We start from the raw sequence: 27,719 nt of genomic DNA, 5'->3' as shown, positions 1-27,719 counted from the left end.
TTTAATCACTTTGTCGCGATGCACACATAACAGAAAAAAATAATAAAAGTTGGCGGTTGCCCCGCAATAACCTTGAGAAAAATAAAATACCTCGTTACTTATGGGAAATACTTTCATGGATTTAAGTGGGATGTTTTTTTAATAGGGTGTTCTGAATTAGAATGTTCTAAAACAGCGTCTTTTTGTGATTTTTTTTCGAAGGGAAAGAAAGAAACGAAGTTATTGAATTTTGAGGTATGGTTCTATATACAGGGTGGTTGGTAGCTGGTGGTACAAGCGGAAAGGGGGTGATTCTACGCGAAAAAAGAAGTGGAAAATATAGAATAAAAATTTTTCGTTTGAGGCTTTGTTTTCGAGAAAATCGACTTTGAATTTTCGCTCGGTACGCGTGCACTTTACCACGTCTCGTTATAACGGATCTGTAGTCGAAAATCCAATTTAAGCATAGAAAATAAATGAAAAATATACAAAACGATCATAAGGACGTACGGAATACCACTATGGGTGACAGCAACAATGAGTCATATAAACAAAATAGAGACAATGCAAGCTAAAATTCTTAGAACGATAGTAAACGCCCCATGGTACGTTAGAAACGAGGACATACGGAGGGACCTGGGAATACCAACGGTCAAGGAAGAAATTAACAGATACGCAGAAAGATACAAAGAAAGAATAGCAACACACCCAAACCGGCTGGCTGCGGAAACGATCAACACCTGAAACATGGAAAGAAGACTGAAAAGGAAACACCCAGCAGACCTCTCAAAGGACATAACCTAACAAACGCGAAGATGGTACCCGCTGGGGATAGTCACCCACGTGATAATCAAACAGTTAAAAAATTCCTCCAAATGTTCAAATTGGACAAATTGAATATGTAAAGAATTAAATAAAAAAACAAAGAAACCACAGTCACAGTTTCCCACAGTATAGAGCATCGCGAACACGTGTGCCCTTACAACCACTAGCTCACCAATCCTGTACACCATCGTGTTCAAAAACTGAAGCAAACTCTGTAAGCTCTGGTCTCTAACTTTCCCACCTTCACAGTATCACTCGATGGCCGAACTTTCGTTTCAGATTCAAAAAGTAGCGATTCAAAGGATTGTTCGATCGGTTTTCACACGTTTCGTCAGAACTGAGAAAGCACGCTGCTCAAAGAGCATTCGAACACTGGCAGAGAGGTGGATTGTACAGCGATTCGAAAAGAAGGAACAGGGTCTCACCTTCTAGGGCGTCTTCTAAGTGAAGGAGGGTGCGGCATCGTCGTGGAAACACAAACAAAACTTATAAATGTAATGGCAGGTGCATCTCGCATGGTTGATCGTCCGTGTGACCGGTTAACAGGTGTGGGTTAGGTTTGCCAGTGTTTGAGAACGTACATGGACGTAGGCTATAAGTGAACCGTGGTACACGTTGCTCATCTGCCCATCGTTGCGTGACGACACGCCGATTCGCAGGAAAGGGTCCCACAATTGTGAATCGAACCGAAAATATATACTGCCGCTCATAAGTACCGGGATAATTTGACTGATTTGTAGTAACAGTAATTTTACCGAGATATGCAAATTAGTTAAAAAATTAATGGACAATTAATGTATATTATAATTACAGTCGTTGATCAGCGAATTGAAGGATCACTCGACATTTTCAAAATTATTCACTGTTTTGATAAAATCGATAGGAATGAACCGTATATGCTACAATAGCAAAGCTTATTAATTATTAATATATCGTATAACGTACATATTAATAATATATTTCGCCTTTTTGAAGATTTTTCCTATTATTTAATCGTAAAGTGACATTAAAATCGCAAAATCAATAGGAATTTATGTATCTGTTTCTCTCCTTTGTTTTTCAACTATAATAATTGTTTATATTTAAAATTTGTATTGTAAGCGATTTAACACTAGAGCTATCAATAGCTAACAGGAAACTATTTCTATCAAAACCGGTCAAAATGACTGGTTTTTAAAAAATACGTGATAATAGAATATTTTTATATTTGTTGATTTATTACTTTCTTACAGAAGCAATTTTTGGTATTATTAATCCAGCTGGGACCATCATCTCTAAACGAGGGATGACACATTTATAAAATTGTAGAACCAGTCGTTTTGACTGCTGTGATATTTCTAGTGTTAGCATCTAGCAATTCAACAATCGATCTGGAATTTTCCTGATAACTGATATCGTCATATCGAATGATACGCGGTAAAAATTTGAAAAATGTGTGGCAAGTTGTACGAAACGAGGAAACTGGTTAATTGGGATTCGATAAACAGATTGCAGGACCGTTTTACACTTTGACAAGTACCAGTCATTTTACTGCTATTGGTATAAGTAGCCTTGATACAAAATTACTTTCAGTTTAAATACGTAGAAAACAAAATAAAATTCATTAAATACAAACAAAATAATATTCATTATAACTTTTAGTTTATATTATATTATTCTTTTTTCTTGATTATGATAGCCGTTACGTTTCTAATTTTGCCTGTCACCGTTTGTATAACGTATATCCGGTATCTTGGTATTTTAAAATATGATCTGTCTGCCTCTTGTAATAGGTAAATGTCGATATCATGAATTATTAAGAATACAGTGATGAGCAAAAGTGTAAACACACTTCGCTGATTTTATGTAAAAGGCGATACTACTAATTTTTCAAGTGATGGGTATAGATTAGGTAACAATAACTACAAGCTGCAAGTGATTAACGAAATGTAATAGTTCATTTTCATTACCACTAATAATGTACAGAACATTTTACAAAAATGGACATCTCAAACCACGTTTACAGTTTTGCACTTTGATTATACTCGTCGAATCAAGGTTTCAACCTGGTATTTCGTCCACTTTCCTTTACTTTTTTTTAATGCTTTTAATCTACGAGGCATACTGTCAATTAAATTTTTAATTATTTGTGGTTCGATATTGTACCATTCCTGTTGTGTTCTTTCCCATAATTGAACATTGAAGGTGGATTATTATATTTTGCCAGCCTTCTTCTCAAAATGGACCACAAGTTTTCGATCGGATTCATATCCGAACCTTGTGCCGGCCACTTCATCACAGAAAAATTTTAATTTTCTAGCCAGGTTTTAACTATTTTTGCAGTATGCTTAGGATGCTCGTCTTGTTGAAATACTACTTCACGTTCGTTATATCCAATAGAATTAACCACAGAAGGTAAATTACTTTATAGAATGGTCAAATAACGCTCCTTTCGTATTATACCTTCGATTCGAACTAAGGGACCAACACCTCTGCGAGTAAAGCAACCCCAACACATAATTGAGCCACCTCCAAACTTCATAGTTTGTTTTATACCACCTGATTGATCATTATTCTCGGACGAAGTCCAATACCAGGACCTTGCGTCGGATTCGAGTCTGTTAATTTTTGTTTCGTCACTCCATATAACTCTTTTCCAATCTTTGGTCGTCCATTCTTCGTAGGTGTCGACAAATTGCTTTCGTAATTTAATATTTTTCCTTGAAAGAGCTGGTTCACTTTCTTTTTCCTTCGCTCGTAAACCAATTCTCCTTAAAGAGCGACTAATGGTCCATTCGCTCGCACATATTTCGATTTCCTGAGCAGCAATTTTTGGTGTTTCGTAACTATCCGACCGAATACAGTGTGCAACTTCACATACTGTCAATTAAATTTTTAATTATTTGTGGTTCGATATTGTACCATTCCTGTTGTGTTCTTTCCCATAATCCATGAACACGTGAACGCCATGGGGGTCACCGATGGCCCGCACTCAACTTGGTCGTGGCGCCGTGGGGGTTTTATCGATGACCGGTACTCAACTTGGTCGTAGCGCCGTGGGGGTCACCGGTGACCGGCACTCAACTTGACCGTGGCGCCATGGGGGTCACCGGTGACCGGCATTCAACCTGACCATGGCATCGCGGGGGTCACCGGTGACCGGCATTCAACCTGACCATGGCATCGCGGGGGTCACCGGTGACCGGCACTCAACTTGACCGTAACGCCATGGGGGTCACCCGTGACCGGCACACCAAGATTAGTAGAAATACATAATTTCAACAAATGTCAACAATTATAAATCTGTTATTACCATCGTTACTACAATGGTGTATCGAAATTAATGCAGTATAAAACATATAAAAATAATTTTATTTATACATGAAATATAGCTCTATTATGTGCGCCCACCACATGTGGCTATCGAACATGGGAAAACCCTGCTTTTTCTGTGTTTTACTTTAATGAACAATAACCCTAAGGAACGTTTTGACTTGAAAGATGTTTGATGGTAATTAAGGGTCTTGACGGAATAAGTATGACCGACGGATAGATTATGGTTTATGGTAGGTCCCGGGACGTAACAACATAAGAAACAATATGAGATAATTGATAATCGCAAAAAATAAGTGAATCGAGCGAAATTGCACTGTAGCGCCATCGGGGTCATCGGTGACCTCAGTGAGATAAATTCATTAACGATGATTATACACCGTAATATATCTCTTGTAGATAATATTTCAATATTACATGTATCGCATAATAAAAAATTCATAGTCACGCCACGGCCAAGCCTTGTAAAACTGGCGTGGCATTCAACTTGTTAGCCGTAACACTAGCCGTTTGAGTCCCAAGGGTCATTGAAAAAACAGGGTCGAAAAATGGCGAACAGCGCGATAGCGCTCGTATTAATCGATTGCGAGGAGAAGCAAGCGGCGCAATAGCGCTCGTCATATTTGTGAAATGCGTACTATTAATTTATAAATATTTCAAATTTTGTTCAATAAAAATTATTGAGAAGATAACAATGAAATATTCTACCAAATACCAAATATTGTACAAATATTAATTTATAAATATTTCAAATTTTGTTCAATAAAAATTATTGAGAAGATAACAATGAAATATTGTACCAAATACCGTCAGTCGATACAGCGTTATTAGCTTCCCACGCAGACCCGATAATTGCTTCATCCACTCTCCAGCGATGTCTCGATTCTATGGAAAAGTTTCATAAATGGGGCTTCAAAATTAATGAAAACAAATCCACACATGTAACCTTTCGCTGCGAAAACAAACCTGCCCTCAGGTGACCATTAACAATGTAACAATTCCTAACAAGGGCTCAGTCAGATACCTGGGCATGACTCTGGGCAGGAGATTAACAAGGAAACAACACATAGACAAATGGAAGCAACTCAAGGATAAACTTAAAAAATTCTACTGGCTCATTGACCGACGTTCCAACCTAAGCACACAGAACAAAATTACACTCTATAAGACCGTAATAAAACCTGTCTGGACCTACGGAATCCAACTATAGGGAACAGCAAGTAATTCCAACATTGAAATACTCCAACGCTTCCAATCGAAAACGCTAAGATCCCTAATAAATGTACTCTGGTATGTTAGCAGCAAAGCAATGTGCATCGCGACCTCAAGATACCCACAGTCAAAGAAGAATAACAAAATGTAGCAATAGATATATCAAAAGAGTCAACAAACATCGAAACCCCCTAATTACTAAATTACTTAGTACGTCGGACCAGATCACTAAAGAAACACTATCCGTTAGACCTAAGCATAAGATTCAACTAGATATTTTTAATAAGTAATATTTACTTATTTATAATATTATTATTTATAAATTATACTTATCTATAATAAGTATTATCTTATTATGAATAATTAGTCATGTCACTGTGCCACGCCAGAGAAAATTAAAATACTTGTAAATAAAAAAAAATACTTTGGGACTTTTCGACACAAAGTTGCACGTGCATTGTCTTATTGTTAAAACTTTCATTTGTTAATGAATCAAGTGCGCAACTGAATCGACAGGATCAAATTCTTACCCACACCCAAAACACTATTCAAAAATTTTCATTATTTATGAAAATTTTGAATTTTAGAAACGATTGTAAAAAGTTTTAAGTTATCTGAATATAAACATTTAAAGACAAGTGTAAAAATATAAAAGCTTAAATGAAATTTTTCAATCAGCATCATAATATAATACGTATTTTCATATTTGAACGTTTACAAATTATTCAAAAAGCCGAATATTCTCAATGTAAAAATGAAAAGGTCATGATTGTGTATAAAAAATGGCATAACAATATGAAAAACACTTACTTGTTTCGTTCTTCTTTGTATCGGTCGTTATAATCTGAGTATTCGATGTAGTCGTGGTTTTCGTTGTCGTTGTTTCTGTAACGAAATAAATCCAACATATTATTTATGTTAAATTTGTTATTTACCAGGTATGTAAATATGAAACCGGAATTTTTGTATAGAAAATACACGTTTATTGTATGAAAATGATTAAAAATATTTTATTCGAAGTATTGCCCACCGCTAGCTATACATTTTTCCCACCTGTCTAGCAATTGGTGGATGCCACGCCAAAAAAACTGTCGCTCTTTTGAGGCAAACCAGTCATTCAGCCATTTTCGTACATTTTCGTAAGAAGTGAAGTGCTGGTCAGAAAGTGCGTGTCCCATCGATGCAAATAAATAGTAATCGGACGGAACCAAGTCTGGTGAGTAAGCCACGTGTAAAAGTATTTCCCAACCGAACGCTTCAATCGTTTCCTTGACTGGTTTTGCTGTATGTGATGGTGCATTATCATGAAGCAAAATTACTTTGTGTTGCCATTTTTTTATATTCTGGTCGTTTTTCACGCAAAGCTTGATTCAAATCGATTATTTGTTGTCGGTAGCGCTCGGTATTAACGGTTTTGCTAGGTTTTAACAGCTCATAATAGATCATATCCTTCTGATTCACGTTCTTCGTTCCTCACGTCAAAATTGCCACTTCTGAATTTTTTAAACCACTCAAAGCACTGTGATTTACCAAGAGCATGCTCACCGTAAGCTTCGACAAGCATGCGATGCGATTCTGCAGCAGTTTTCTTCAAATGGTAACAGAAAATCAATGCTGTCCGCAAATCGTAGTTTCCGGGCACAAAATTCGACATGTTCAACGCTATTACAAACTATGCTGTTGTATGAAACTTGTATTGTTCTGAGTTGAAAATGTTTGTGAGATGTCAACAAAGATTTTTGGCATCAATGACGCAGTTTAGTGATAACTACATTATCAGCTAGGGCCATCTATAGGCAAATTCCGGTTTCATATTTACAGACCTGATATAAAGAAAATATTTTGCATTTAAGACAGCATACTTAATATTTACCTATTTTATCAATACTTAAATATACATATAAGTGTATTTCTTATGCGCACATTCAATTTAATTGTAAAATTTATTTTAATGTCGAGGACAGTGACATATATGTTAGTTCAATATTCTAATTGTAATGATCATTATATGAAAAATTAGAGACACTTACTGCTGAGAATTTCACTAGTAGTATTTTCTTGCAAACTACTTCTATAAATTCGTCGTTTTGGAGAGCCAATATTTTCCCTGCAAAAGAAAATATATCATTTTTATACGATTTACATTATTTTAAAGTTTTTATCTAAATTTAAATATGACAATGCAGTTTTAATATAATTATATATGTCGGAAATAAAAGGACATCGGGGCCCTTCTTTTGGAATTTTTGGGAAGATCCCCAATACTTTAGCCTAGACTTTTCATTATAGCTATACTTAAATAATGAAACTTAGAAGTAATCGTTTATGATTATGTTTGCCCGAGATTTATGACAGAAGGCTTGGGCTCGGAGTGACACAACTGGCCGCTAAACGTAGCCACGGTCACGGTGTCACGTAAACTTAAGGGTTGGATGATAAAATAAAATAGCTGGATCGTAACACAACTATCAATTTTACTTTTATTAAACTTTATTATGAATTCAACAATCACAATGGAATATACACTGAATTAACACACATAAATCACAATTCACTCCAACAACTTTATGTAAAACCTAGTTACACTGATACGTTAAGTACGCGACCGGTCTTAGGGTAGAAACTCGGTAAAAGATGTTGATTATTCTAAAGATAGAGACTGAGTGGTCTTTTGTGACGATGTTGAGACGGAGGAAAGCTAGGGGTGGGTGTGTCCGAGGCCACGAGATGAGCTGATTCGTTAAGGACAATTTTGGTTAGGAAAGCGAGGGCGATAGACGTTGCTTTCGATTGGAGCACAAGAACCCTGGTGGACTAGGAAGGGTCTTAGCCGTCCTTGAGAGAAAGTTGCTAACGGAAAATACCGAACGTGGGAAAACTAACTTTCCGTATTTTCCGTAGTAAACAAAACGTAAAGAACACTGGAAATAGAAGATGCTTGTTTTTGGTCCGAAGGACCTTAACTATAAAAATGCCAAGATTTGTGGTGGATCTGAAGTGGTATGTTGTGATAACATGATAACGTGATAACGTGATAACGTCTAATAACAACAAGCAACAAACAACAATTAACACAAGTAACAATTAACCGTTAGCACGCTTGGTAACGATCAGTGCTTAACGCAGGTTATAGGAAGTAGAGCGCTCGTTTCACGTAATCCTTCGCACTTCGCAGCTCTGGGCAGACTGAATCTCTTTGATTCAAAAGCCACGCTGATTCATTTCTTTGTTAGCCATCGATATCGCGCGCGTTTGTTTAGAAGTCCGCGATGACTGCCACGTGTGCGGTCTCCCGAAAATTCGGCGAAGGAGCCGTAGGGATATCGATGACACCTAAGGTTCGTCGGCATAGCGCTTTTAAGATAAAGCGCCTTGTGCCGTGAAACCGTTGGAACTTTCCGAGGTCGAGTGTCGCCACAGATCTGTAAGACTATTGAGGGTATGCAGTAAGGATGCGTAGATATCTGGATGCCATCTTGCCCTCGGTGTGTAGCCTGGTCTCTGATGTGGATTAAGATTTGGTTTGATATAACAACGGAATGGACATTTTTGCCTAACAGAGGTATGCAGTAGTTGTATAGCTCTAATTAAAAACAAAAATTGAGCCGGGGGTACAGAGAGGTACGGAGAAGAGTACATAAGTGCAGTTCCACTTGGACCGAGTTAGTTAGTTGAGTCCTACTTGTACTGCGGACAAGTAAGTTGAGTTACACTTGAATTGTGGACAGGTGAGTTGAGTTCGACTTAGACTTTGAAAGAAAGCGCATTTGGTATCCCGTTGACCATGGATTCGTTATTGAACCTAAGGCCATTGTCATTACCATCTCGAGTATCTAATCATCACGGTTACTTGTCAAATTCTGTAATAATCACATTTGTACCAGTAAATTGTATAACAACCATGACTAATCCAAATGAAGATTCGTTACACGCCCCTAGCCCCAATGAGAACTCGACATATGTTACAGACGCAGCCTGCAGAATATGCAAGGTCTGCTTTGCACGGACAGTGCAATGTCAGCATTACACACCGCTCGCTATTTGGCAAAGTCCACAAAAATAGTTGAATGGTGAACATGGACCGCTGTAATGTGAACAAAATTGGCATTACCCACCATTGTGTCAGCAGTTTCAGGAACTATCTTTTCTTTTTTTCAAACTTTGCCAGGTTTGAGGTGGTCATTGTGCGTGCAGCGCAGCGCTAAGTTGTTTTATTCAGTCCAATCATATTATTTCTTTTGAAGCGAAGTATTGTTATTGGATTAGACGTACAACAATCCCCGATCGTCGACAGCCAACCGGCAACTCTTTTGACGATGGAAACTGGATGCCAACGCTTGGAAAACACTCGGGATAATAGTTCTCGGCCGCAACTGTGGCCTCGTGCACGATTTGTCGATATTATCGGCGTGAGTTCCTATCGACCGTAAATTTTCATACGTATATCTAACCCAGTACCGATACATATTTCGTTTTAAATACAAGACACGCTTGAATTCGAAAAAGTAATGGATTCTTTTGGATTTAATAAGTTTATTGATTTAAGTTATTTTACAATTAAACGTTTTTTAAAATGTATAATCCATTCTTTGCAATAAATAGAATCCTTTGTGTCAGTATCTATTTTGGAAATTTAAATAATAAGATATTTGTTAACTAGATATATATATGATACATATACAGAGTGGTTGGTAACTGGTGGTACAAGCGGAAAGGGGGTGATTCTACGCGAAAAAAGAAGTGGAAAATATAGAATAAACATTTTTCGTTTGAGGCTTTGTTTTCGAGAAAATCGATTTTGAATTTTCGCTCGGTACGCCTGCACTTTATCACGTCTCGTTGTAACGAATCTTACTGTAGATCGTTGTCTCGATGGATATTATCACAGTTTAAGTTTGTCCTTGCCGTAACGGAAAATTAGGAATACATAATGAAATAATATGAAGTAATCATAAAGTTTATTATTACAAAAATTGCTGAAAATGTTGCCCATTCTGCCGAACACATACTTCTGCTCTTCTAATTAAATTTCTGTGAACACTTTCTAACACATTGGAAGTGTTTATCAACATAACGTCAATCGAGACAACGATCTACAGTGAGATCCGTTATAACGAAACATGATAAAGTGCACGCGTACCGAGCGAAAATTCAAAGTCGATTTTCTCGAAAACGAAGCCTCAAACGAAAAATGTTTATTCTATATTTTCGACTTCTTTTTTCGCGTAGAATCACCCCCTTTCCGCTTGCACCGCCAATTATCAACCACCCTGTATGTAAACATCATTTATTAGTAAACAAATTACAATTAGTTAATAAACAAGAGATATAAAAAATAAAGAATCAGAAAATTAAACAGTTTGGGCTTAGATGTAATTTTGAAAAGAGTTGATTATAGTACTTGCTAATATGGTTGCTGAGATAATGTAAGTTCCAGCAATTTCAAAGTGGAAATTCAATTTCAGGTGCGCTTGCAGTCGAACCACCACATACGCCAGAACTTTATAACTTTTATTAAAGCGCAGAATCGATTAGTTCGAAAATTTAAGAACAGTCAATCCAATTCTTCCCCTACACTTTATGAAATTTTCAGCTTTTAATATTATTTGGAGCTACGGTGACTTCTTGAAAAAAGAATTTTTCTCCCTTCTATATTAATATAGAGCAAGAAACTGCTTTTGTAAATCCGTAAAAAAATACCAGTTACTAATTGGTCTTCATACCAATTCGCTACGATAAAAATTAAAAAGGTTATTCCATTTTTTTGAGGTTTTAGACGGTTTAGTTTAAGTAAATCATTTCAAAATATCGAAGCATTTTGCGCAAAAAAATTACTCTGCACAATTTTCCCCGATTTAAAGTCTAATTCGACTGGATTACCAGGAAGCTCAGCGGTGTGGAATGCTAACATTGCCCGGGCAAAGCGGACTCTGCACGCTGTACGGATTTCGCCTGTAGCACATAGGTACATATATATGTATACATATACATATAGGCAGGGTGATTTATCTAACAGTTGAAGTTGAAATATTTTTGGTACTAGTAATTACATTGAAAAAAGCTTCAGATAAAAGTTGAATGATTACAAAGGAAGCATATTCTGATATGATTAGCTTTTTCTATAGGTAGGCGTGTAAATATCATCTGAAGGTCAACTTCGTTTCTTTAATAGAATCATATATTTTTCAATACTTCAATCGATGCAGTTCGAGATTCTCTATAAAAAATTATTATTCTACTCATGTCGAAAAAGTATTAGTTTAGTAGATAGTTTAATTTTTCTTTGTAAAACTCATGAAGGACAAGGAAAACAAATACAGAAGCCCTCACACTTTTCTTGTCTTTTGTATGTTAAATTTGACAAATCAAAGTTGATATATCTGTTAAACTATAGTTAAAATATAGATTTTCGACATAAATAGATTTATACTTTTTTTATAAGAAATGCAGAGATTAGTGCATTAAAAAAATAAAGTTGGTCATAAAATCTTCCTCATTACTTAACCAGTAAAAAAATAACTTGCACTGTATGATACCCTTTCTTGAACCAAACAATTTTTGTTAATACATCCTTTTGATAATTTTAATGCCTGGCAAGATTTCATCGTTTCCAGTTAAACAAAACAGTCTACACATTGCACATAGCAAAATATGAATATAAAATAATTACTTTTATTACTTTCATTATTATTGTTTAGTTATATTGCAGTTTAGGCTCAGGGTATATCACAAGAAGGTTGTTGCATCCTTCTTCTTGGTTTCTTGCATTATATTAGAGTTCTTAATTCCTATATGGATTCAAATATTAATAAATAATATAAATATGAAATATGAATATAAAACATAGTTGATATTTTAACCCTGCTGTGTTCTTTGAATCATTTTTGAATTAACACATTTCATTTTTTTTTGTTCACACATTTCTTAGCTTCCTAGAAGGATATGAAAGAATTGTTGAAATTTTATTTCAATTCATTGTTAAAGTTTATTTAAAAATATTATAGGTCGTTTTACTTGGAAATAATCGTCGTTATACATAACAGATACAATGCCTTGAAATAAATCTCCTCATTGAAACAATAAGAGCTACTGCATTGTCATTTCAGGATTTACGATTAATATATTTATAAAATGTAATTCGTTAACAAATATCGAGAAAATGACTTACTGATTTAAACCGAGTTTCAAGTGTTCTCCAGCGTTTCGTAAGAGTGCATGTGCTTCGCTGTTCGTTAAATCACGGGTAGTTCTTCCATTTATGCTACTAATCAAATCACCCTCTCTCACCCCCTGTTGAGCCGCTTTGCTGCCTGGATTAACCTGTAACGAAAATTCAGATTTGTACCTTAATTAGATAAATAACATTCGTGAACCGCGTTTTATGTACTTCAATTTGTTTATTAATTTAAATAAGCGTAATAATTTCCTTTTTCCTGGAAAAAAATTACAAAACACTGTTCGCGTTAAACAATTTATGCGATTAGATTTTGTGCCAAAAATAAATTCAAATTGAAGTTCTTGTAGCATTTCACAAAAATTATAACAGTAATAATATCGTTAAAAAATATCTGTATATTTATCACGTAATACTGGATGTTGACGAAATTTAAATTCGAAAGCACTCTCGAAAATTTCGATTCGAAATTAGATTTTTATCGAAAGAAGATTTTGATATAGGTATTTTGAAATTTTAGTCCTTATAATTTCGGAATATTATTTGCGATAACAATTCGGAAATGGAAATTTAAAATAAAAATTGTAAAATTTTGAAAAAATGTTTCACAATAATTAATATATAAAGTAGTGTATACGTGAAGTTTTATAAAACAGTACCAACAGGGTCATAATTGTCAAATCCCCCCCTCTCATAGTCAAGATATAGATATTTATTATATATCACTATAGATATTTATTATACTATTTATTAGAGATATTTATTGATAGATATTTATTATTTATTATATTATATTTATACTATTATTATACACTATAGATATTTATTATATTATAGAAATTGATGAATCCCATTCCTAACTGGTGAGAGTCCTTTTTGGAATGTCATTTAACCATAATTAAAGACGATATTTTCACGTGTGTAGAAACGATTTTGTCAATGTGAACGCTATTATTAAAATAAATGATAAATATACGTGTTTCCTGTCAAATTGGCATCCAAACTGTATATAAAATTGATCGGTATAAGTTTGGTTGGTAGTTAAAAATGCGAAATTATTTATTATGAAAGTCAGACAACTTCATGTGCTATATTCTCTCAATTGACTAGTGAAGTTCTTCCATTTTGAATGAAGTAGAAGTAGTTGTTCGTTTGTTTTAGAGGTTATGGGTGTTATGCATAAATAAATAGTGTTAATAAATATTTAGTATCCTATTACTGTCGAAGATATCGTTTTTTGAAAGTGAAACTTTATGTTTATTATAAAAAATTAATTGGTTTAAGTAGCGAAAGTGAAATTGTTTATCAATGGGTAACTTTATGTTAACATTAGATAGCGATATAGGTTATTAATGTAAGTAATAATTCTATATTTCGAATTAGTTCTAAGGTTGATATTATTTTATATTTTAGAAACACAGCCTATTCATATAAATAAGTGAAAGGTCCTATTAGAATCGAAAGATACAAGGAAAATAGATGTTAATTAAAGTGAAGAGAAAAAAGAATTATAGATACAAATTCATCATCAGACGAGAATGACATTTTAAGTGACACTAGCTTGTGGTTTTTAATGCAAAATAATAATGAGAAAAATATCTCAAAAGTAAGAAAATTATTTCAGATTTTCATAATACATTAATTCAGCAGCAATTTCACTCAGTGTTCAGAAAAACACTCTTTCTCTGTATCTGTACAAAAATCATTATACAATAAATTTAGATGTTTTAAAAGTCTATAAAATAGAACCGAAACTTTCAGCATTTGTCTATATTTTTTAATTATATAACACGCGAAATTTTAAATATCTCATTATCTAAGAAAATAGAGTTGCCTCATAATAAACAGTTCAATTGACAAACGCTTTCATGATATATTAGGTTGTCCCAAAAGTTTGTTTCGTTTTATAAGGAAATAATAGATGCACAACATTTTCTCGTCTTGTATTATTTTATTGAATTATTTATGATCCATTTTGTAAAACAAAAGATGTTGTACATATATTGTTTCCTTATAAAACGGAAGAAACTTTTGGGACAACATAATACATAAAAGGTTAGTAATAAGTATATTATCTTACAGCGTAGAAGTGCAGACATCAAATATTTTCCATTAGCGAGTTAACATGTCATCCTCGGCCAACAAATTAATCAATCACTCATTGTGCTAATATTTAGTATTAAATTTATAATACTTATACTGTTCTGTTAACATACATATAGTTATACATTTTATGATATTATGGTTTTGTTTTAAGATTAATTTAATATTAATTTAAGAAATTTTCAGTTTTAATGCTAAAAATCAATAATTGTAATATTATCCATTACATCAATAACATTATCTAAAAATAAAATACTCAGTACTCTGTTTAACAATATTGTGTATCTTCTATAAAACGTAGAAAACCTAAACTCAAAAGATTTAAAAATACGATGTTTTGAATGCTGTATCTATCTGAACATAATCATTAAGTGACAGCTTTAGGTAACAAAATTCTTTCATTGATCATAAATAAGTAACTTAAGTCAAAAATCTAGTAAGACTTATTACTAATATCAGTAATAATAAGATACATATTACTTATGATGTTAATTTATGATATAAACCTTCACAGTCTAAACAAACGTGTCAAATACTGACAAATCCCTAATAAATGCACCCTGGTATGTTACCAACGAAACAATCCACCGCGACCTTAAGATACCCACAGTCAAAGAAGAAATATACAAGTTCAGAAGCAGATATAACACAAGAGTCAACAACCAGCACAACCCATTAGTCATCCAACCACTTGACGCGACAGACCAGATCAGCAGCTAAAAAGAAAATACCCTTTAGATTGAATCATTAGATTCAATTAGAATCAACAATATAAATTATTATAAACTATGTCATTGTACGACGCCAAATGAAGTTACTGAAAATACCCAACGAGAATTGATTGTAAATATTCTAACAAATAAAAAAAAAAAAAAAATACTAGCAATGACTCCCGGAAATATTTGAATATTTACAATCGAAAACTTTTAGAGAGAGATAGAGAGAAACATATTAGATGCTACACAAAATTTTTAGAAATTTTATTGAACGTATAATAGTTACAAAATATTTATTGCAAACGTATGTATATTTCATTGAAGTGACAAAGTATTCCATACAATGCGAATAATCATGTTAAACGTACAATTTAGTACTAAATTATAGTCTCACTTTAACTTAATAATACAGTGCTTAATTGACTGCTCAAATAAATTTATGATCCTTACAAAATATATGTTTGTAGTAAAAAAAACTTGTAACATCTACAATAGTTTGCAAAATTGTATTTGAACACTTAACATAAAAAATGTATTACATATACATCTATATATATATATATATATATGTTATATAAAACATCTTAACATTTTATTAGCATTATGATAAAATACGAATGTTATGATTATACACTCCTGCAATTACTCGCTTATCACGATCAGGTAACGATGACGGTCGACCAGTACTTTTCTTTTTGCCATAATCTTCAACATTTTTTAATAAATTTTGTATCACTCTACGACTTTTTATTATTACTTTCGATATTTTTGCTACTGATAACCGTTGCTGTTTTAGTTCAAGAATTTGCTTTTTTTCAGACTCGTTTAATTTTTTTAAATTTATTTAATATTGTACTGTAATCTTGACTCGTTGATAGATCATGAACTACTGAGCAATTTCTAAGCATATTAACAGAGTATTAGTATGGAACAGTTTTTCTTTGTTATATACAAACATCTACGACATTGTGACTTATTTTCAACGAAGTGTGTTACGCTACGAGGCTTACCGCAGGCTGTATTTTCTAACCGTCGCTCGCTGCCCTACAGTGTCGCAGGCAGATCGTCTTATCTGACCGCCGGATCATATACAATGTATCGACGAGCGCATAGTTGTCGCCAAGCAGCGAGCTCTCGAAACGTTGAATTTTGTCCGTTACGTTTTCCACACAAGAACGGACATACGTGTCATAGGCGCGAACGGTGGCGTGACCCGAGCATAGTGGGGGTCGTCTTCAAAATGAGACAAAGGAATCATCGAAAGACGAACAGTTCCTTCTGACGAATCGAACGTTACGCATCGAGAGGTCTGACGATCAAATTCAAACCGATCACATCGAATAATATCGTAAAGCATTGAGTCAATTTTCTGTACTACGTTCACCACATTATTATTAAATATATTATTTTATATTAACCTGTTAATACAGCATTACATTCAGTTGAACCACCTCTGTTATCTCAACCGAAACAGGGGAACGACTATTTCGCGGCGTCGATTAACAGAATCGTAGCGAGAAGTTACACCTCTCGCTGACGCGTTTTCCTAGCGACCGCGTCTCTCCGCGAACGGTCGTAACAAAGTGCATATTCTGAGCTCATAATGTTTTGATATTACGTTACAGACGAAAGCTTTACACGCGTCATTGAGAAATTAAAGATAGCAGACCTGACTTATCTCTTTGACGAGGAGTGTAGTAGCAAAGTTTGAAATCAATCTGAAAATCTATTTAGAAGTTATAAAATATTTGCTGCAGGCATTTAGTAAAACGGAATAAAACAGTGGATCTTGATATTTTCAAGATAGTTTTGCAGAATCACACTGAATATTGAAGCTCATTAATATCATAGATAATTTTTATAAGTTTTTGTAGTAAATGTTATTGCAAATTCCTGTCCTATCAAAAATTCTACGTTCGTTAATATACCTGTCCCTAAACTGTTCGAAAGGCATGCGAAAAAAGAAAGCCCGCTTTATCAAAATTTACCCATTAAACTCTACTTTGGCGTTTAAGATTCTCACCGTATAGCTGCACTTTCGTTGTCCCGGTGCTCGAAACTTCAGCATGTTGTAAACTTTCTTCACTACCGGATCCTGTCAATATATCAGCGAGCAATTCGTGACACCGCCTAGTACCTTTCGTTCCTTTTTTCGAAGGTTAGCAAAGTTTCAACGGACGTTAATTGAAAAAGTAGTTGTTTTGGGTAAAAAGTTCTTCTACCATCGAATCTATAATATCACGGGACGTGATTATTTCAATGCTAAAGTAGAAATATTCCAATTTCATAGCTGTATTCAATTTCAGAAATATTTTCTAAATTGAACTATTATTAGACTTCTATTAACTCTTAAAGTGCTGAATACTCGCGGCCTATGCGGTCCGTACGGACGGCGCGCAGCTAGCGCTGACGATCGCTGTGGACGGAATACTTTTTCGTTAGACTGAACTCTATTGATTGACTATTCAAAGCGCAAATCGTAATAAGTTATAGTAATTCTTTTGCACGAGATTAAATGATTCAAGAGCGTTATTTTTTAGTATTAATTATTTATTATAAACATTGAAATTTACAGTTAACTAGAATTTAGGTAATAAACTAGAAAACAATAAACTAGAAAACTAAATTTAGTAAATATAACACAAGTTAATAATTTAGTTGTGTGTGAAAAATTCAGTGCATGAGGAAACTAAAAAAACCAGATGTAGAGTTTTCTTACAAGTGGTGACCACTTCAACAACAACGAGTCACTATTGGCATTTGTTTACTGCCGTAAGGAATGCATTTATATTTATCTCACACAAACGTAATAGTATTACTTCTGCGTAGGTGTTCGGAAAAATTGAAAAACGCATACATGCGTCCTTAGTCCATGCCGGGCACTTACAGAAAACGTATATATATGTCCTTAGTCCACACCGATAGCTTTCGCCAGACGCCTATATGTGCCGATAGCACTCTAAGGGTTAATATTTATTGTATGTATTACTGTTGCTATTATTTCTATTATTATGTATTGAATATATCATTATATGTATTATTATATTATATTATATTATATACATAATATATAATCTTATTAAGTCAAATAGAATTCGAATATTCATGCACGTGAAACGTACAAATATATAAAAATATATAAAACATATTACCAATGTTTTCATTATACATACATAACTTTGACATATGAAATATTATCTACAATACAATATTTAATAATAGATATTCAACAATACTTTTGCAATTATGATATGTTATGTCATCAAAGTTTGCAGATTACTGTTAACATTTGCATGAAAAATATAATACTTGCTTGTCTTTTCAAATAATAAGAAAACTTTTTGTACGTTGCCTTTTGCTACATAGTGCATATATCATCGTCTACTGTTTCTTCCTATACAAGGTGGGTGTAATAACTTTGATCAACTTTTAGATATGGGGAAACTTTGTTGACAAAAGATGTACAGTATGGCAGTAATAATTTTCTTGCAAGGTGACCTCCATTCTTTCTTCATTGTTTGCCGTATCATTTGTTCCTAGTAGAATGAAGGATGTTTAGACGATTATGTTTAGACAAGGTCATTTTGCAATAAATAAAACATGTTCGTTTGCACCGATGCAATTGTCACGACTGGCACCCTTCAAATCCGATGGACTGATGGTGGAGATAAAGATGTGGCAGCACTTGGCAACAATGTATATCGCCTAAGTGCCTAATGAGCCATTGATAACCCAACGGTCCTTCCACCGAATATTCTAGAAGGGATGCGTGGCAACGGTCGCGGACGCCTAACAAACGCGTGGATAGTGGGGATATTGGGGGGTGACAAAGAAGAAAGAAATAGATCCCAACGAAAGTCAAATTGTAAGAGCTTCAGTCTTGGAAAGTCACGGCTGGAGCTCAGAACCAAATCGTAATTAGTGTAAACCAAGTGTTCAAAAATAAATTCTCTTTTTATTTGTTTACATTTTATTTTTCTCTTCATCTGAGATTCCCCTTTTTTATTTACGTGACACAATCGTCGGATTGCCGAAGCCCGTGCACTTATCCGGAAGTATCGAGTCATATGGTGCAATGAGTTTTTGATTCACATCTTGTGATACTCTGCCTGCATTGGTCATTGCACGTAGTTACACGTGGATATTTGTATCACGAGGCAAAATATAACAGAAACGTAAGAGAGCTCCCTATTATACTCGGTAAAATCTTCCCGAATCGATACATAGGACATAGTTGTGGAGGATTGGTCGACGATAGATAATGTGAAATAACGAGAGCGAGAGATTGCTGTCGCAACCCATTAAATATATTTCGAATAAATTAAATAAATAAATAAATAGATAAAGTACAAACTGTCGTAAGACGTTCGTTTACTATATTCGCACCGATAGAATATGTTCGCCCGCGTAAAACTCGACTCGAAAATATTGCTCGCTAATAAGTGTCACTCGGTATATTCTCCGCTCGCGATCGCGTCCGTATACTGATCGGGGGGGAGTTGCATAATTCGAATTTGTGTAAGATCGACGGTTGCCTATAACGGTGACTTTGTTTTTGTCTATCGATATGATTCGAGCGTCAAGGCTGCATCCGTGTTCCGAGGCACAACACAACATGAGAAGCTCTCGATCCGCCTCGTCCTATGACTCATGTGCCGTTACATAGTGATCCAATTTCGTAGCCAGCTCGTTCTTCTGATGTAACACCACTGGATTTCTTTTTGTGGGGAATATTAAGAAATATTACATAATATGTGGAGAAGCTAACATCACTAGATATAGGATAAATATTCATCGCAACATGTACCATAAACAAGCCAGAAATGACAACAAGTGGTTTCGGCAATCTTACGATTTCAACATTGTATGCAAACAGGCATCATTTCGAACGCTTATTATGATGTAAGATTTGTTATTCTTTCATGTATTATCGAATATGCTTCTATTAGAGTTCGTAGAAATCGTCTAAACATTTTCTATTCTTTAAGGTATAAAAAAAAGTATGTAAAGAGGAATGGGTAGGAATAAAAAAGTAAGGAAGCAAAATTTAAATTAAAAAATATGGAGGATCCTTGAAATCTCTGAAAACCTTTCACGTACAAAAAGTTATTATAGCTATATTATGGCCATCTTTGTACCGTACAACTTTTATAAGCAAAGTTTTTCTATACTTCTAAAAAGAACAGAGATATTTAAGGTGATCAAAGTTATTGCTCCATCATGCATTACTATATTAGTTCATATTATAAGCTACTATACTTAACGTTTAATCAACAATTGAAAATTTTAAATTTTCATGTGATCCACAGTTAACAATTTAATGAGACAAATGTATCACATAGGTACAAGATATGCAATATATTTTTGCATGCGTTTTTAGATATAAATTCAAAATAAGGAACATATTCTTATAATCTTATAATCATATTCTATAATGACATTACAACTATCTAGGTTTCTACCTGCATTCTATAAAAATATATATTTGCATAAATATCTGCAATTTACATCAGAAAACTTGTTTATAATATTGAGAGTTATTTTTAAAAATATATTCCTTTAAGAATTATATAAAATAATATTCATTTAAAAAATTGGAAAGCTTTAATTATTTAAGAACTGTAATATATTTATAGTGATTCCGTATTTGCTGGTATTTTCAAATAAAAGATATTTCACCATAGTGATTAATCTTCAACAAATAGGAGGTACGAAGAAAATATGCTAAGAAAGTTCACGTTCTTTAGGATGCTATGCTATTTCTTAATCGAACTTTCGATTATCCGATATTGGCTGTACAATTCAAATTCAATTAATAAATAATACTCTACCTCTAAACCTTTTTCTTCAATTTTTGTCTTATTTTTATCCTGATTCTATCGAATACAGATTGAAAACAAGACTTTTATCTTTGTAACAGCTGTTAATTATTGGAATAACTCTAATATATTAGCCAGGAGCATCTTAAGAAGATAATAACTTTTTAACAAAAAGTAACTACAGGATTTAACACTTATGACGTTTACAACATTTACAAATTCAAGGTTTCGTGTAATATATCATTCCTAACTGATTATAAGTTATTTTTCTCTTTAATTTAATCTCATGAATAAATTAGAGATTTTAGTTATCCAAATCCTAATAACTTATATCCTTTAAACAATTGATTTATTTAATTCTTTGAACGTAATATGTACTACTTTACTATAAAGAGCTGAAATATCAAAATTCTTTAAGAAAATTCACCATAATTTTTGTACTTAACACTCGTAAATGATCCTATGTAAAAAGATTTATACAATTTCCTAAATATGCAATCACCGGAATTTCTATTTAATATAACAAATTAAAATACTTCGCGTCTCACCAAAAACAACAATTCTTGTAACATATTATCGTAGAATTCCTCCGATTTTCATCAAATTACACTACGATTAACCTTCATCAGCTACACGGAAACTAATAATACGGGCGAATAAATAAACCGAGATAAACTTCTTATCTCATCAAATTCGTGCGATAGAAGCACATAATTTCTTTTTAGTATCCCAGAGTCTTTACAATTTGTCCAAACAGGACATTCGATAAATTCAAGCAAATTGCCATAACAGGCCGGGAATATGTATCACGAAGACGCTTATCTTCCCTTTAAATGACAAGGTTACGTTTATACACAAGTATATTTCATTGATGAATGTTGAACTTATCGTTGATGTACGGTGTTTTTTTCCGACGCTTACAGAATTAACACGTTGGTCGCCACGTCACCCATATGTATGTGACGGGTATACTTCCGTGGGGGCCGTCACCCAAGTACGGATGACGCTCTTCTTGTTTGAGTTAATTAATACGTTCGTCGCCATGTTATCCATATCTATGTGACAGGTATACTTTCGTAGGGGCCGTCACCCAAGTACGGATGACGCTCTTCATGTTCCAGTTAATTAACACTTTGATTGCCACGTCATTTATATCTATGTGACGGTTATACTTCCGTGAGGTCCCGTCACCCAAGTACGGATGACGCTCTTCTTGTTCGAGTTAATTAAAGATAAGATATTATATATAGGATATACAACATAAAATATTAAAAACATATTATACCATACTTTTTATTAATTTATATTCTGGATAAAATATTACATTATGCTATATCGCATGGTATTTGTTAAAACATTCCAAACACATTTGGGGTGATTTTGGGCACTTCGAACAATAATTGCAGACTTCGTCATCACTACTCTCCTCACTTTCAAATATATTTTCACGCTGTTTATTGAACATTTTGAAGATGAAAAAATCATTGATGTACGTCTCACAAGTATTCTTCTCGACTAAATGAAAGATCTGAGATATCTGCCATGAGATCCCTCGGAATACTCTAGCTGGAAAGCTTATCGCTTTCTCCATTTCAGAACTAAATAATCTTCTCTTTACAATGAATCGAAGGCGATAAACAACGAATTCCCGCTTGTCGCTCTATTTACGTTCTGCGTACAGGTGGTCGGATTTGGGCCCCGCAGGAAACTTAGCGGAATCACGCTGGGCGACCAACGTGTTAATCGGATCAACCTCAGGCTAATGTGTTGAGATAATCATTTAGCCTTAAATTATATCGACTGCATAATCGTATTATTTCCTCTATAATAGAGTTTATCTGAAGACCTTTACGAATTTCATCGCTTCCAACGTATCATGGTGCATCTACTATCGTTCTAAGTATATCTTTGACTATACACTTTTAAGCTTTGCCATTGTACGTCTCGCGTATTGCGCGACCCGTAACGTGAAAACAAAATTGAATCGCGCGACCCGCGACTCGAAAAAAGCTATATTTTGTGATGAATTTACCTAACAACATTAAGAAAATTTAAAATTGTAAACAAGGTCGGTAGTTTGAATAAACATTGGGGATCTTCTCAAACATTTCAAAACTATTTAGAAAATGAAACAAATCTCTACTTAGTTCCATTTCTTCAATTGTAACTTCATAAAGATATGAATTTACATAAAAATCTGCAATCCAATAATTAATGTAGCACAGCTAATGTAGATATATGTATAATTATCATATATTAGAATAGCGTTGGTTGCTTTGCACTGTAATTTCTGCAATTTAAAGTTTCATTTCGTTTTTAATATTTATTTTACTTGTTGTGAATGATGTGTACTCACACATGTTATTATTATAGTATATAAGTATATATCTAGTTATTCTATGTTACTATGTTATTCTATGTTATTCTGTGTTAACGATACTATTACTATTTTATTCCAATTTTTTAATTAAGTAACATAAATGGTAACAAGTTATAGTATAGTAACGAGTTTGTTTCAGTTTCTTCAACTAAAAATATAAAATCAATAGAATGTCAAGAACAGATTAAGATGGGAAATTATATCTGAAAATGTTTCCTGTATCGACTTCTCGTAACGTGATTTTCTGTTTCTTTTTTTAAAGAGCAAAATTAACTAGAAAATATATAATATATTTTCTATCCTAATATATGTTTTCAAATTTGTTAAACGCTTTCTAAATACAACAATACGTTTTGTAGAAATTTATAAGCAAGTGTTTAAACACTCTTTAATGTGAAGTTAATATTCATTCGGGTTATATAATACTTTCTCAATGTGTAACCTTTATCAACTTCTAATTTGATATTTGAGCTAACCAAAACAGTTTTTCTGTTAATGTTACTCTTAAATGTTACCAATTTTAAAAATAAACTGCTTTGTATATGTATAATAGAAATAAAAATATTGATATAAACATAAGATATTATTATGAAAAAATAGAAGAATACCTTTTTACAGACAAACTGTAGAAGTTTTGTTTCATTTTACTTGCAATTATTATATTTAATAGATATGTATCTAACTTTCTTCTTTCATATAATTTTTAAATTTTTGAACACTTGAATTTACGTTTAACCCTTTTATTAAAATTGTCGAATATTTTTATATCCAACGTAGAAAATTATACAATATTTTTGTGATTAAGTTGACTATCATCGATATTAGTAAACGAACTGACTTACCGACTAAAATGAACGCATAGCATAGCACGCTGTTACCGAAGAATGCGGGCCATCACTGAACTAAAGTTGGAAGACTTACCGATTCAGAAACGCTCGAGATAGAGGAAATGTAATATCACAGTGAAGTTTATTCATATTTCATGAAATTGACTGTATTTTTAATCTATTTGATAACTGACTAATTTTATGAACTTAAAAATTTATTATATATTAGATGTTGAAAATAACAACATGAGTTCGCACTCGCCATCCATATGCAGATGCACCAGATACAATAAATAATAACTAGAAGATAGTTCTAGATACAATCGATAGATTTAATCGATAGGTTTAAGATATTCTTTTGTTTTTATCCCTAGTCCATGTATGGTAAGAAAGAGCAATAAAAGTTCTCAGCTCAGAATGGTGTGATAGATTTATCTAAAAAATAAACTAATAGCTATTATGATCCTATCTCTAAATACAGAGATGACAACGGGTTATGGGGCCCAGGTTCAATAATTAGTTATTATTTTATTATAAATATTATTAATATTAATAATATTAATTGATAACCTAAAAACCAAAAAAAAGCGCGATCGATGATTCAGTGTTGAATATTATAAAGGCGCTTTATCAAATATATAATAAACGCTTACGTGATAATATAGTTATCAAAAGAATATAGAAATGTCGAGCGGGGCGAGTTTAAGTACTAAAAAGCTAAATAAAGAAAATTACGACACATGGAAATTTCAAATGGAGACAATATTCATTAAAAATGACTTGTGGGAATATGCAAATGGTTCGATAATTAAACCTAAAGTAGCGGATGAAGCCTCTTTATGGAATAAAAAGGATGGTAAATTAAAAGAAATGGATATTGTAGTCACTGATGATTTATTGTCAATCCTATTATTATATAGCATCCCGAATCGTGGGACCAATTACCTACCCCAGATGCGCTTAAGATAAAAATATTAGAAAAAGCTAATTCTCGTCACAATTCAAATGTTGTGAATGATCACTAAGAAGCTCTACAAGTGAAAGATTCAAATAAACACAAAAGGATAAAAATAGAAATTCTTCAAATAAGAATGTATTTATTAAAGCTAATAAAGTAAAACACATTGAATGTTTTTATTGTCACAAATGTGGACATAAGGCAAATCAATGTTTGAAAAAGAAAAACAATGATCATAAAGCTCAATTAGCCCAAATTCCTGAAATACCCAAAACTGGACAATGCTTATATGCTTATAAGCTTATATGCTTTACGACTTGTGTACGATGGCCCGTACTACGCCCGTAATATTTACGTTTGGCCCGATCATCGTACTACGGGCTATGCCCGTAGTTGTAGGTTAAGGGGTTAAGTTCTGTTGGTTTGGTGGTTTGTTCGGGTGATTTAAATAGTGAGTGAGTTTTACTAAGTGAAGAAACGTTCAAAGATAATAGGAAGATTTCGAACATGTAAGAACGTTCGAGAATAAACAAGAAATTAAAATGGAGAGAGAAGAAATCATGTGTTCGATGGAAAGGACTACAGATTGTGGAAGAAAAAAATTACGATGTTTCCTGAGACTTAAAGAATGTTATACTGTCATAACTAGAGTAAAGACTGATACAGATAATGCAGACTGGGATGAAAATGATCTGGAAGCAATGATTATAATTTACAGTGCAATCTAAAGTAAGCAATTAGAACTTGTTATTGAAGAACAAACGGCATATGGAATAATGAAAAGGTTCGACGAGATGTACTTGAAAGAATCTACAGCACTACAAATTATATGCAGAAATAGACTGGAAAAAAAGAGAGGATGCTTCAGATGAGGAAAGGCAGGGCATTTTGCGAGAGAGTTTCAAAATGGCGTCCAAGCGGGAAGCAATAACGGTTGTTGGCGTAAATCAACACGTGGTCGTGACAGAGGAAGAGAGAGTAGAGGCTATACGAGAAGGGGACGCTGAAACTTCCATCGTCAACAAACAGCAGGCACGAACGAACAGAGCAACTCAGGAGCAGGCACATGGATGACAAAAATGCACACAGCACACAGCAGCGAGGTAAACAATTTAGATGATGACGAAATAGTTTGGCTGTTAGACAGCGGTTGTACCTGTAGCGACACTCGACGGCGGAACTTTCCGACGGTTTCGTCGATACAAAGCATATCACCGAAATATAAAGCCGACACGTCTAATGATCCATCGATATCCCTGCGATCCTTCCACCGAATATTTGGAGGAAGGCATACATGACAAAGGTCGCGGACGCCTAACGAACGCGTGCGTAGTGGGGATATCGAGGGGCGACAAAAGAAACAAATCGGATCAAAGACATTCGAGTTTTATCGATTACATAATAAATAACGTGAACTATTTTGATGAACGTATTGCTCTTAAAGAACCAGTAAATATATACTTAGGTAATAATAGACCGGTAAAAGCAACAAAAGTTGGAAATGTCATAAGTTATTTTGAAGCATTTGGAAGACACAATGAAATAAATACGAATAAAGTGTTTTACGCGAAAGAAATGTCTGTGAATTTGATTAGTTTAGGAAAATTAACGGACAGCAATAATACGGTAATTCAAAAGGAAATATTACGAAAATTAAAATAGATCAGAATCATAGACTTACAGCTGTAGCGTTCGGGGAAAATAGGACATATAAAATGAAAAGCATATTGAAAAGGAAGAAGCACTTGGTAAACAGTGCCGAACGTAATATTACGAATCAAAAGAATATGTAGACGGGACAAATGGAATGTAAATTAGCAACAGCGCTTTATGGGTTAAAAGAAAGTCCGAGGGATTGTTTTGATAAGTATGTAACGAGATTAGAACTTAAGAAAAATAACATGTACGTGTTAAGAAAAATAAATATACGTGCGAGAGTAAGGAACGTAGAGCGAAAACACACACAAGTATATATATCCCCTCCCTAGTATGTGTGTGAGCGTCGCATGATGGCCTAGGCCTCCGTTGAGAAAAGAGCGACGCGCAGTGTGAAATTCTCGTGCCCTAAGCCTCTGGAGAGTAACTCACGTGGCGAGCAAAGTTATATGAATATTCGAATAAAATTTTTTCTAATACCTTTTCAAATTCTCTCCATACCTTATCAACTACAAATGTAACGAAGTGATCCGAAACAATAAAAACGTCATTTCGTACAAATTTATGTAATTGTAAGAAAAATTCTATTAATTTCAAAGACTTCTATATTAAATAAAAATTGTCATATTAAACTAAATTATTCGTATTAACAGCATTTATCTCAAAACGATATTTACATATTATGTAAAAACCTAATACTCGCTTTTGTATGTAAATTTCTAAACACATTCTTAAATGCAAATAATATTAATTATTTA

At 33.6% G+C, this 27,719-nt stretch overlaps 1 protein-coding gene and 1 long non-coding RNA gene across 2 annotated transcripts in view; one reads left to right on the top strand and one right to left on the bottom strand.

The window, feature by feature from the left end:
- The window catches only part of LOC105666782, a 360,020-nt gene that overhangs the window by 203,932 nt on the left and 128,369 nt on the right, over positions 1–27,719 (bottom strand). The window contains exons 2-4 of the mRNA XM_048414120.1: positions 12,497–12,648; positions 7,359–7,435; positions 6,139–6,213 (exon numbers count right to left, since the gene is read on the bottom strand). Coding sequence (XP_048270077.1) covers positions 6,139–6,213; positions 7,359–7,435; positions 12,497–12,648 — 304 coding nt within the window. The remainder of the gene's footprint in view (positions 1–6,138; positions 6,214–7,358; positions 7,436–12,496; positions 12,649–27,719) is intronic.
- LOC110120043 lies at positions 13,632–14,978 on the top strand. The gene is made up of 3 exons (XR_002308609.2): positions 13,632–13,856; positions 13,916–14,108; positions 14,585–14,978. It is a non-coding gene; the product is annotated as an uncharacterized LOC110120043 (long non-coding RNA).

The sequence above is a fragment of the Bombus terrestris genome, chromosome 18 (assembly GCF_910591885.1).
Source record: "Bombus terrestris chromosome 18, iyBomTerr1.2, whole genome shotgun sequence".
Lineage (NCBI taxonomy): Eukaryota > Metazoa > Arthropoda > Insecta > Hymenoptera > Apidae > Bombus > Bombus terrestris.
This window is presented reverse-complemented; position numbering and strand designations above follow the sequence as displayed.